Source organism: Amaranthus tricolor, chromosome 14 (genome assembly GCF_026212465.1).
Source record: "Amaranthus tricolor cultivar Red isolate AtriRed21 chromosome 14, ASM2621246v1, whole genome shotgun sequence".
Classification (NCBI taxonomy): domain Eukaryota; kingdom Viridiplantae; phylum Streptophyta; class Magnoliopsida; order Caryophyllales; family Amaranthaceae; genus Amaranthus; species Amaranthus tricolor.
The window spans coordinates 7950301-7964386 of NC_080060.1; the positions used below are offsets into that span (position 1 = coordinate 7950301).

General features: G+C 33.7%; 1 protein-coding gene across 1 annotated transcript; it reads left to right on the forward strand.

The window, feature by feature from the left end:
• Window positions 1-680: 680 nt before the first annotated feature.
• On the forward strand, window positions 681-11002 carry LOC130799669 (uncharacterized). The gene is made up of 15 exons (XM_057662844.1): window positions 681-831; window positions 946-1120; window positions 1205-1256; window positions 1375-1420; window positions 3930-3980; window positions 6137-6249; window positions 6356-6427; window positions 6509-6651; window positions 6919-7012; window positions 7166-7227; window positions 8241-8345; window positions 8653-8728; window positions 9488-9600; window positions 10271-10330; window positions 10419-11002. Exons 1-15 carry the CDS (start codon window positions 744-746, stop codon window positions 10522-10524), a joined length of 1356 nt encoding a protein of 451 aa, XP_057518827.1. The 5' UTR covers window positions 681-743; the 3' UTR covers window positions 10525-11002.
• Window positions 11003-14086: the final 3084 nt, after the last annotated feature.

The following is a 14086-nucleotide window of genomic DNA, read 5'->3' on the forward strand; positions in this document are numbered from 1 at the left end:
ATATATATATATATATATATATATATATATATATATATATATATTTGAAAAACTAAATTAGGAAACAAGATAAAAAATAAAAAATATAACATATTTTAAAATGTAATTTTATGATAAATTCCAAATTTTATGTTATTATTAGTTTATATAATTTTTTTATATCATATTAGTTAATAAAATTAATACTTATATATATATATATATATATATATATATATATATATATATATATATATATATATATATATATATATATATATATATATAATTGATAGTTAAAATACATTGTAACTTACTATTCAAAATTGATTTTATCTTTAAGAAAGGTCGATCCTTTTTTGATTAGGTGAGCTAATTAGCTCAATTTAAAATTATGTCAAGGTTAGATAATTTCATTCGTTTCAAAATGCTTGCACCTTTTGAGCATTCACGCAGTTTAATATATTAATTTAATCCGTAATACTCGTATTTTTAATTATGTATAATTAAAAATTATAAAAAATTAATATTCGTAATTTTTGCATTAAGACGAATCAAATAAAATCTAATTTTAATATATTTTAACTTATAGATTAAAAAAATTAACCACAAATTAAGTCTAATCAGTAAACAAAGAGTATATTATCTTGTAATATAATTAGTAAGTAAAATGAGACCTAGAAAGCATATTTTAATGATAATTTGTGTACATCATATTGGCGTTTGGCGTTTGGCGTTTGGCGTTGTGTTTTTGCTAGACAAAGATGTCGACCAGATCGAACTTGTACAAGAACCCTTCTTTTGCCTACAGAAGATCTTACAGTCTCTCCTCTGTTCTACAAAATCTTCAAAGTAATTTTGTTATTTTTGTTCCTTTCTCTTTCTCAAATAATCCCAATGCTAATTTAACTAATTAGCACCAAATTGTTGATGCTAATTGCTCTAGTGATGTCTTTTCTTTGCCAGCTTATAATACCGTTACCGGAAATACTCCGCCGACGAACGAATCTCCCGTCACTGCCGCCGACGATTCCACGCCTCGCCCTAAGCGACGTCGTCAGCAGCAGCCATTAAAGCCTCAGCAAGTTGTAGTTGAAGATGATCGTCCTTTGTCTCACCAGGATTACATTCACTTAAGAAGGTGAAATTTACATTTTATTTATTTTTTGTGAAATAATTTGGAAGAAATTGGAATTTTTACTTCACGAATTCTGGAATTTGATAGGCAGGAAGCGTGTTCTTCTCACGTAATCGAGAAATTAACTCCAGATGTATTGGTAATTGCTTCCGAATTTTTACTTTTTATGTTCTTATTGATTACCTTGGTTTTAGATTAGTTATTTAGGTCTATTGGCTTTTGGATTTATTTGCATTTGTGGTAATGTATTTTGACAGGGATTCTCTGGTTCTGGTCTACAATTGGTGGATTATGGGAGCGATAGTAAGTAGTGCTCGTTTAGTTTTTGCCATTTTTATTAATCTTTACATCTTTGAAGTGGAGGAACACTTGGTTAATAAGAATTACTATATTATTAGAGCAATAAAGCCAAGCCACAAACAGTTTGTGTAACAGAAGTAATTTTTCTAGGAAAATTTACCCAGGATAATCCAACCTATTCACGATTTTCCTACAATAATCCCAATTATCGATTAACCATGAATAATCCCAACTATTGACTCACTTAACCTGTGCTGTTGTTGCTCTTGTTTTTACCGGTGCAACAGGTAATTTTCTGGCATTTAGTCAATAGTTGGGATTATTGTAGGAAAATCGTAAATAGGTTGGATTATTCTGGGCAAATTTTCCATTTTTTAAAATATTTATCTTTTTTTTTATATTCAAAATGACTTGCTACAATAGGTAGCAGGTCACCCGGGTGTACCCAAGGCAAAGACCCTCCTAAGTTCGGATTATTCATGGTTAATCGATAGTTGGGATTATTGTAGGAAAATCGTGAATAGGTTGGATTATTCTGGGTAAATTTTCCATTTTTCTATGAGGAATGGTTTATTGCTCTTAATGGTTACTTCTGGTACAATTTGTGTACCAGAACCAGAAGTAATCTATGAGGAAAAGAATTACTTCTGGTATCTTGATTTGTTATTAACTTTTCCTTATTGGTGTACCAGAAGTAATTTATCTATGAGGAATGGTTTATGATGTTGACTATCTCTATCCTGTATCCGCAATAATGTATGACATTCACAAGTTGAAGGTGTAAGGAATAAGGATGAGTTGAACAAGAGGAGGTGCTGGGGTGTAGGGCGGAATACCGTTAATCACGTGTAGATATCCGATTTTCATATTGATTAATCCACACCTTGTTGGAGGCTGTCACTCTCCATTCTATTTAGATAAACTCTCTGCAATTTTTGACCAAAAGTTAAAATCAAGAACCAAGCACAAACAATCTTTTTGTTTAATGAGGGAATGATTGTCACAGTGCAGAGTTTTTATATGAAATGAGGAGACTAGCTTTGCAATGGTCTGTATACCTTTTAGAATATGATACATGCTATTATGTACTTGAGAAGTGAAGAAATTTAAGAGCTTGATTGATTTACGCGGGAAGTTTGACTACGGGTGGTAGAATGTCATTCTTCGTTCTTGTTATTGGGTCATCTTTAGGTTCAGAACTCTTCAAGTTCTCTTACAGATCAAACGAGATAGGTCATCGTAATGTCTCTTTTCAGACTAGAATCTCTATTTGGTTTTTGTTTCGAATTGGTCAGGGGCTTTTTTGCCTTGGACAATTACCTCATAGTGAGTCATCTGCACCCACTAATGATATAAATATGACTGTTCGTTGCTTTAGCTTTACTCACATCAGTAGCCTATTAGTAGCCTATTTCTATGCGGGTCTTGTCAAAAAAGGATTAAGTTACTAGCGTATTAGGTGAAACAACTTATTTGATCTATAAGCCCCTTATGACTTGCTTACACAACCAATATTGCACAAGTCCTATTACTTGCGATGGGATCAATTCCATTACAATCAACCCGCCATAGGTCCCAACATCCTTGTTGGCTTGACTAAATTGGTCACATTTGTCTTAACTTAGACCACTACTAAGAGCACTCTTTCTAAAAGACTAGCCTATTAGGTGAGATTTAAGATATCTTGTTTGATACATAAACTCACTTATTTCCTACACAATCAATGTAAGACAAGTCCCATAATTTGCAATGGGCTCAAATCCAGTACAAGTTTCAACCTTCAACTTGTCTGTCCCAACCACATAAAACTTTTTCTCTTATTTTGTCTTTTTTGATCCTAATACCCTTTATTATGTCTTTATTTTGAATTCTATCCTTAGTATATGTTTACTCAATGATCTTAAAATAAGTATCTTAGTTAACCTCAATTTGTTGTGATGGTCTTTTCTGAAAGAAGTACAAAATTCAAACCTAGAGTTGTACTTGACTAATGGAAGTTTGTTGATTTTCCCTTTTGACCTTATTAGCACACTTCGGTTGCATAAAATTTGAGTTGCCACTCTCCATTTGAGCTACTTGCTTGAACCCTATGCTTAACATCTTCATCAATATCTTTGTTATTGTGAATAATTGAACCATTGTGCCTAATCTATCAATAACTCTACTATGATCCTATGTGCCTAAACAACTTTCCATTTATTATGTCTTATTTGCTTAATCTAAACTCTGTTGATTCTAATGCATATTTTCACATTTTTAGCTTAACGTTCACCTTATCTCTATTTTTGTCTACAAATACGATATTATCAGCGAACAACATGCATCATAAAGTTATTATTGTATGTTGAATGTTAGCGAACAACATAATTATGGGCTTTTAAGGGCTTCTTTAGAAATGCTCGAGTCCATGTTAGGTTATTATTCTATGCTGTAGTCACTTTTGCTGAATTTTTTTCAATTGTCTTATCGAATTCTATTGAACATCCTTTCACTTCTTTACTTTTAATATCAGGTGATGATGGTGTTTCAAAGTCAAATGAGCTACGGGGAGAACCAGCTTCAGGTGTCTTTCGTAACCCTCTCATCACAGGACTATAATTTAGTTTGATACTCCCACCGTTCCTATTTGATGTTCCCATAAAAAGTTCATGAGAATTAAGAACAATTAAATCTTTACATGGTGGAGATATTGTTTTATTGAATAATAAATAAAGTTAATGGAGAAAAGTGAGGATCATAAGTATTAAAAAATATATAAAATAAAGTTAGTGGAAGAAGCATGGGATCATAAACATTAAAAAATGTTAAAATAAAGTTACTGAGAAGCATTCGGGGACTATGGAAATTATAAAAATGTTAAAATAAATTTAGTGAAAAATATGTGGAACCATATGCGTCAAAAATATTAAAATTATGGTGACTAAAGCTATTTATATCCAAAAAGTTTGATATATATAAAGATTCTTTAGGAGAACAACAAATGGAACTGCCTAAATGAAAAAAAGGAACACCAAATAAAAACAGTGGGAGTATAAGATTTACCATTTTACTATGAATTGTTGTATAGCAAGTTTATTCCAACTTAGTTGTTAGTTTCATCTTGTCAAAAGGCCTTTTTTAAGTATGTTTTAGGAAAGAGACATTGTAATTAATGTTTTATTGATTGTTTTCTTAGAAATTTCAAAATAGAATATTTTGAGCTTGATGTTTAGTGAATATCCTTATGTTAAAGCGTTATGTAAATGAACTTTACAATATCCTTTAAGGAATGGTATCAATTTTGGTATACAGTCATTTATGTTAAATGGTAAGTATTAGAATTGATATGTAATATATGTGTTGTTCAACTTAAATTATTTTCCATGAACAAAATCAGTTGGACGGAAGTATAAATTAAGATCTTTTCGAAACTACATTTAGTTATTAGTCTTTTATTTTGATCACTACAAATGTTTCATCTCTCATTCTTCATAAATTAATGAGCTATGGTGTTCAAATGTTGCACATGGACTAGACCTTGATGAAGATAGAAGTAAAGTAAGAGGAGAGAGAGAAGAATGAGACATAAAGGAAAAGGCCATTGAATGTGGAGGATGAAGATAGAGGCCCGACTTATCCGTTTTTTTTATCTCTTTTACCTTGTTATCTAACTTTTTTTCCCTTTTTCATCGTTTTCTAATGGATTTTTCCAATGCCCCAGTAGATATTAGTTTTGTACTTTGCCGAGTATTCTGCAAATGCCATCATCAACTTTATTAAGAGTAAAGTTTGTTAGTGGGAGAAAAGATAAAATACAAGAAACAGGTGGATGAGTTGAACAAAAAGATTAGATGAGTAGACTTAAAATTTGAGAGAGATGTAGCAAATTTAGTTGGATGGACGAAAATGATAAATGTAGCAAATTTAGGATGACAAATGTAGTATTACTTCCTATCTCTTTTATGTAGCTTTAAAGTTTCTTTTTCTTTATTTTTATCAGTACTTGCTGTTTATGTTGCTTAGATCTTGTTACTCATTTTTATACTTGTTTTATGAACTTTTACACACTATCATTCCTATTTTATTTCAATCTTTTTAAAATAAATTATAATGTTGTATCCGATCATTCCTGATTCATTCTATTTAGCGATTCACGTTTCCTTTCCATGTTTCCATTATGAAACGGATTTCTTTTTGGGTAAAAATGATCCTACCTTGTAATTACTTGGATCAAGGCTTTGGCATTGTTGATTACATGTCAGTGATGTAGTTGAGTTTTCTCTATGACAGCGATTCACGTTTCCTTTCATGTTCCCCATGGGCTGCTTTTTTTCTGTAACTTCATCACTCTTACCATGATTATTCTTTGATTTGAGTTTTCTCTATAATTTCGAGGATGTGAAAGAACTCACCAGGAAGTTATGTGGTGGAAACCATTGTGGTTCAATTTCATGGAATTTCAGTCTGCTTTTCAATGGTCAATTGGGCTTTTGTACGCTGACAAACTTCATTTACTGAGTTCATGTGAAACTGAATAGTATTTATGCATAGAAGTTTAAAGTATCAGGACTCTATAGAAATGATATATCTACTTAATCAGCATTTCATTCTTGTTAGACTCTGTGCTCTCTTTTTCAGAAAAGAAATTCTGTTTCCTTTTTTGGTCTATTCCATGTGGACTATTGTGGTCCTCTTGACTCATTAAGTTTTCTCAAACTAATATTTTTTTCTTACTTTTAGATCATATGGAGCAAGTTGAGAATATAAAAACTAGAAATGAGCAGCGATATCCTCTTCCCGGAGAGCCTATCTGTGTTATTTGTGGTAGATATGGGGAGTACATATGTGATGAGGTATAATGTATTATTATGTTCAAGCTTCCATGTTTATATGGCATCCTAAATTTCTTGATCGCACATATATGTTAATCTGTTGTGACACGGTGAAATTATTTGGTAGACTGATGATGATATCTGTAGCATAGATTGCAAGGCTGCATTGCTAAATCAAAAGCATGGTGACCATACCAGGGTGACAATCTTTCATTTTCTTGTCTTAGGCTCTTGAAAAGTTTGAAGATATGTTTCTAAAACAGATGTCTGACATTGACAGGGTGCTGTTAACAGTGAAGCGTCAAAGTCGTCTTCTTTCAAGCCCCACGAATCAGTAGTAATGGCTGAATTGGGTGAAGATTCTTGGGATTTTGATCGTAATCGATGGTCTAGCAAGAAATCTTGCTTATCCACTTATGAATGGTAAATTTTACTACAATGTAGGAATTGATTAAATTGCTCCCTAAATTGTTTCGCACCATTCCCTTCCGGTAATAATGGAAAAAGAATCATGGCGATAAGTAAAAATATACAGTACCAAGTTTGTCCTCATTTCTCATGTTACGAAGGCAAATGATGTTCCCTTTACCCTTCATCTTAAGTTAAAAATATTTTTAATATTATTTTTCTGGTGACATCTCTCGAGTTTTTTTTTTTTTTTAAGATTTTTATTTCTTATCTTTCTTGTAGCTGGAAGTGCAATAAACCTGGTCATCTTGCTGAAGATTGTTTAGTCACCAAACCTTGCCTTCAACCACTTGGCTTGACTCAACCCAGTAGTCAGGTGCTCTTTCAGCTTCTGTATTTCTCTCTGATCTCATGATTCGTCCTTGGGCTTTTACTTGTCCTCGATCCATCTTTGGTTGATAGTATGTATCTCTAGAGATTATGCATGTCACAATTTTGGTGTGGCTAAACTTCCTGATTGTACATTTAGGGTGCAGTTCAGCAGAAGAGATCCATAAATATATCTACAAATCTTCGTGAATTGTATAGAAGGTTTGTGTTTCAACTAAAGAAATTCGTGCTTTCGTTGGGGATATTCAGATTTTCTTTTCCTTTTTCCTTGGCTTCTCTATTGCTCAATCTTTTTATAAGATGACCTTCTATGATACAAGATACTATACTGTGGGTGAGGCTAACTTCCATTATGGGTCCTTCATCGAGGCACTTATAGTCATAAATTTGCCATTACTTGACGATCCTTAGTTCAAACCCTTGAAGCCAATTATCAATTATCATAATAAAAAGATTCCACTTAAAAACAATTTCTTAAAGCAAAAAAAACTTTTTTATTATAATCTTGTTTTCAAACATATATTTTATACATAATATATCTCGTACCCAATCGTTCCCGAGTCAATCTAGGTTGCATTCCTTATTCCTGTTTCCCGTTCCGAACCAAATATCATTCCAGGTAACAATGATTTGTACAATTGCAATGAGATGTTTCTTAAGAGGATGGAGCTGAAAGATATTTTAGTGTGGGGAGGCATTTTTAAGAAAATGAAGTAAATCTATTTTTAAGAATTGCATTCTACCTCTTTTCTGTCATATTTTCTTTCGTAATACCTGTCTTGAAAAGGATGGTGCTTACAATTTCTATTATGTATTTGGATATATATATATATATATATATATATATATATATATATATATATATATATATATATATATATATATATATTCCCAACTATTGTCAGCTTTCACTATTACATTGATAATGATATAGGAGTTTGTGAGGGTATTAAATGTTTTATCTAGTTTTTGCCTTGTTAATGTATAATTTAATTTAACCCATCTTTTTGGATTAAGGCTTTGTGATTGTGCTATAAAATAAAGTTCAATATAAGTCATATATCATTTTGGTAGCAATATAGTGTTTCAATTTTCTACCTTCTCTAACTATTGTAATGATAATACACGTGGTTGCTGTGTCACTACTCATTTATGTAATAATCATATTTTAATCTTCTTGTATAATTGTCCTGACTATCAACTTCGTGTGTCAGATGCCATCAGATAAAGAAGACCATGTCAAATGCCAAATGCAATTTGTGCTGTAATTCCATCTCCTTGGCAACCTGCCTTGATTGCAGTACCATTATCTGTGACAGGTACACTGAAGCAATGACCCCTTCCATAAATTTAGGTCATTTGTAATTGTTATTGAAGACATGCCTCTTTTTTTTTGCTCTTCCTGTTTGTACTTTGTCTGTGTGTATGACTTAAGGCTTCTTTTTATTTGAATTGGTATACATTTCTGTCTAATCAACGTGGTAGTGTGCTAAACTAGGTCAATGGTAGGTTTATCTACTGAAGGTTTTTTTTTCCTATATCAGAATTGATTACCTTATTATTATTGCATTATAGGATTCATTTTTTCTATGTTGATTTGTCAATTGATAATAAACATAATTTCAGTGCAGGCCATCTGTTTGCGCATATATCTACTCATCCTGCTCACCATCATATCTATTCTCATAAACTTCAGCGCTTAGTAAGTAACTCGTTAAGAGAAACCATCTCTTTACTCCTTTTTACCTGCAATTTGTAGCTCATTCTCAGGAGCTTCCTTTGTTTATATTGTGCTGCATGAAAATCAAGTTTTACTTGCAAATTCCAACCTATTTATTATGATTTATTGGAAATTAGGACCTACTCCTCTTGTGTATTTATGCCCAAATTATTCTGAATCCTCTCCCAGACCGTGGTGTATTATGCTTCCTTCGTTTTCTCTTGTGATAATTCACAACAGATGAGATTTATTGTATGAGAAAGCATCTGAAACTGTTGCTTATTGCTTGCATACAGCTTTCTGGGGGTCCGGTTTTGTAAATTGTTATTGCCCTTGGTTGATATGTTGAGATTGAATTGTAGTAGAGTGGTGCTGTATCTTGATCAGATAGTGTATGACTATGAACAAATATTGCTACCTTGTCTACATCTCATTACTCCAATGCCATTAAGTGAGCTCCTACATAGGTGGGGGTTTAGGGGTCGGATGTACGCAACCTTGCCCTTGTTAGTGATAACGAACATGTTGCCGTTTGACCCTAGGTAGCATCATGTATAGCTACACATAATTAAAAAATGCTCGTGATATCTTTTTGAAATAGTTGATTATTTTTTCATCAGAACAAGCTTATTTGAAAATTTGTCCTGCATCTCACAAACTTTAGGACGCCAAAGTTTTTCTTGCAAGTTTGTATGATCATGTGTATTTATTGAAGATAAATGAAACATTTGCTCTATCTAGGTCAAATGCTGTAAGCCAACATGTGAAGTGAGTAATATCAGAGATCTTTTAGTTTGCCACTACTGTTTTGACAAGGCATTTGACAAGTTCTATGACATGTATACTGCAACATGGTATGCTCTCTTTTCCTTTTATGCTCTTCTCGAGTCTCAATGCAATTCCAATCTCTGTAGATTAAATTACTAATGATCATCTGAGGTGTTTAAAAATGGAACATTCCAGCAGCTATCCTACAATCTATAGTTATCTGCCTGTTCTAAGTCTATTCCTGTTCAAGAAAATAATGCTCCCAAATGTCGTACACCATTAATAATAGGATATACTTACCTTACTACGAAAAAATTAAAACTCCTGGATGGCAATGCTGGGTTGATGAATGATGCATGAGTCATATCTTACTAATCATATCAATTAGAACTCACATTGATGTTATTGGGAATATGTCACTGAACTTAAACATGTTACTGAGTTTTAGTACTCCCTCCGTCCCATCTTTGCAGAGGCTTTAAATTTTGCTTATTTGTTAACATACAACTTTGATCATCAAATCTTCGATCATATATAAATAAATTTTTATATGTTTGAGTTCGATTTATTGAAAATATACTATTGCAAAATTGACAATGTATAATATACGACGATATAATCTTGAATAGTATGAATAATTATGCAGTTAGAGGTAGAGTGCCAAATGAGAAATGCTTCAAGCAAATTGGGACAGAGTATGTATTTCTTTTTGTTTGTTAACCAAACATTTTGTGTTTTGCTTATTCTCATATGCAGGAAAGTTTCTGGGCTTGCAATGATCTGGGGATCAATTTGCTGTGAGGACCATTTTGAATGGTTAGTATTGTGTACCTGAAACCAAATTAAGTCTTTGATTTTTCTCACAAGCAATTTATTAAATCAATTGCTGATGTTCCCGATTCAGGCATAGGATGAATTGCTTGAATGCAGATGCTGAAGGTAGTGCATACATATACCGGAAAATGGCTGGGAGAGGAAAGAATATTCGACTCAGCAACTTCATATTTTGATAAGAAATTTGCGCACACCAAAATTTGTACTTTTGTGCAGTCACTTTGCCAGAAACAGTGATCAGTGGACAATTAGAGCTCATATCGAAGCCTCAGATAATGCCTGTTGAAGACTCGAGCAGGTCGAACATAAATTATGCCAGGTAACACATTTGCTGAAATTACTTAATCTATGTCAAAAGTTCTATGTAATTTGTACATATTTGGCTTATGGAGAATTCTCTAGATCTGCTTGACTTTTTGGGTTCGCGGTTGCAACAGTTTTATTCATCTTTTCTTTTATTCTTTTCTTATATGAGTAAGATTTGGTCACATGGTAGCTTCCCGAATGTTGTTTGATTGCCACCGAATTGTGTAATCTAATTATGTTGTGTGTATTACAATATTTTGTTGGAAACCAGCCCGATAAATTATGGTTTTAGTGCATTTAATTTTATTCTTGCTGGGCTTGTTTCTATAATAAAAGACCTTGTCAAAATCGGTGTGTTGAATGTTCCTTCTATCCAAATATGTTCCTTCTGATTTTGTATTCAATATTTTAAGGATGTTACTTTTGTCCTTTACATGAAAATATTGTAATTACAACCCTTATGTACTTTCATAAAGATGGGTTTCTAAATGACCACTTTCCTGTGATAGTGGACTATTGTTTTGTTTAGCTTATACTACATCTCAAGAGGTTTCCCAAATATATTTGATGGTCTGAAACTGAACACCTTACTAAATGTCTACTCTTTAGTAAATTTGAATTTGCTACAATTTCTTTTTTTATTCGTACCCTTGAGCCATCAACGAATCCTATTGTGGTAGCAAGATTGGACTTATAAATGTTCGCCACGTTCTAGTGGACACGAGAAGCGTAACAATCCTCACCAGTCATCACCTTAGATTGTTTAAATCATATAAAGTTTGAAGAAACAAATATTCAGCCTCAGGCATCTCGTTAAGATTCGGAGATTGCCAAGCCATACCACTTTGCATTTTTGTATTGCTTGTCCAAGTAAGCAAAAAATGAGTTGGACTCTTATCTTGTTGGTATAAAGTTTTTGTACAATGCCATCATGGGCTTCCCTTTGATTAACAACATTAATGCATTAATCTCTACGCACTAATTGTTGATACAGTTTGAAAGGGATGAAAGGAAGGTTGAAATCATCGAGTTGACCAAAACTCAGCCTAGGAATGCATGACCAATACTCTATTTTTATAACATCCTATGTGTTCTTTAGATAACATTGAAAAGGCTAGAACAACCATGTGATGTCTTCTTATCCATAACACCTCAAAATCTCAATTAGAATATTGTTAAGATCAATTGCCTTAGTCGCCTTATCCATACTCTATTTGTCTTTGTAAGCCCGACTTTTTTTTGCCTCTGCTACTACCTTCTTTGCCGCACTCTTGACCTCTTAAGAAGCATCTCTCTTATATACTCAATCCTCCTCATTTGTGCATGCCATAAGTTCCTTAAACCTTTTGGTCTTATCATTTATCTTCTTCCACATATCCTTGTTCCACCACTATGACTCCTTATACACATGTGGTTTTCTCGTTGATACCTCTAGAGTCTCTTAAGCAACTTATCGAACGGTATTAGCCAAAGCTTCCCTCATTTGATTTTCATCGTTGGGATATCTTGTAGCCCAACGCGTTGATCTTATCTAAGAATATTAAGTCACTTCCCCTTGAAGTATACTCTACATAGTTCTTTTTCTACACAACAATTTCTTCTCGACAACTCTCTTCCTCATTTTGAAAACCATCATCGTAATCATCATCTTACCCAGTGTATTCCGCTTATATAAAAACTATGGACAAGGTCTGGGGAGGGAAGGACGGCGGGAACTTATACCCATAAAGGAAAGCACGGCCAAAGGAGTCCTCTGGCTCGAGAAAGATAAAGAGACGTAACTACACGGGAAAGATAAATTAAATGCTTATAAATAAAATAAATAAGTAGAACCAACCACAAAAATGAAACAAAAAAACTAATAATAAAAGAAACGAGATAAGCAAGAGGGCAAGAACACCAAAAAGTAATCTAAGAGGACATTAGTAGTCTAAAACATGGATATGACGCCTCCAACTACTTTTATCCCTAGTCAGGCCCTTAAAGAGGTTTAACTCATGCAAGTCAACTTTTATTTGCTCATCCCAAGTTCTCCTGGGTCTTCCTCGACTCCTCTTACCCTCTACTATAATGCTTTCTACCCTCCTCACAGGGTCGTCGAAAGTCTTTCTCTGCACATGTCCAACCCACCTCAATCTATTTTCGCGCATTTTTCCACCTCAGCATACGCATTTCTGTAACTTCCATCTTATTTTTAAAAATCTTCTTTACAGACCAACATTCGGTCCCATATAGTAGAGTAGGTCTGATTGCCGGCCGGTAGAATTTTTCTTTTAACTTGTTTGGGAATTTCCCATCACATAGCACTGCGGTGACTGCTCGCCACTGGAGCCAACCCGTATGTGTACGATGATTTACATCTCCATCAATCTCCCCATCCCTTTGAATGATCGATCTCAAATACTTGTACTTGGTCGTACTTTTAACAACTGCTTTATCAATGGACACCTCTGGTTCACCTACCGGTGATGTCCCACTAAAGTCACAGCGCAAATACTCGGTCTTCATACGACTAATGCGCAACCCTTTACCTTCTAAAGCTTTCCTCCACTCATCCAATTTATTACTAACCTCCTTTCTAGTTTCTGCTACCAGTACTATGTCGTTAGTGAATAGCATGCACCACGGTACCGTCTCCCAAATAGATTTAGAAATCTCTTCCATAATGACAGTAAAAATGAAAGGGCTTAGAGCCAATCTCTGACGTAGTCCAATTTTAACCGGAAAAGGCTTTGTTTTCCCCATCGGTGTTTGAATGTTAGTCGAAACTCTGTCATACATATCCCGTATAGCCTCAATGTAAACTGAAGAAATACCTCTAGCCTTGAGGCTATCCAAGATGACACGTTGTGGTATGCTATCATACGCTTTCTCCAAGTCAATGAACACCATATGCAAATCCTTCTTTCGCTCCGTATATTTCTCCATCAGTCTCCTCAAAACATGAATTGCCTCAATGGTTGACCTTCATAGCATAAAACTGAAATGGTTCTCTCTAATCACCATTTCCTGTCTAATTCTCCTCTCTATCACTCTTTCCCACTATTTCATTGTGTGGCTTAGAAGTTTGATACCTCTATAGTTCCCGCATACTTGCGTATTGCTTTTGTTTTTAAACAGAGGTATTAGTTTGCTGTTCCTCCATTCTTCTGGCATCTTATGTGTCCTCAAAATAATATTAAAGAGATGAGTCAGCCAACGAATGCCCTCTTCTCCTAAACCCCTTCATACCTCATTTTGAAAACCAACACCAATAATTAGCTAGCATTTTTTTTTTCTAGCACTATCTTATAATTCCGACACAAGGCTCGATTTCCCTTGTGTACTAAGGTAAAGCCAATTTAAGTTGCGTGCCGTCCACTTTTATACGTGATTAAGTGTTCAATTTTCTTTCTAAAGAGAGTATTCTATCACGAAACCTGGGGTAAACTG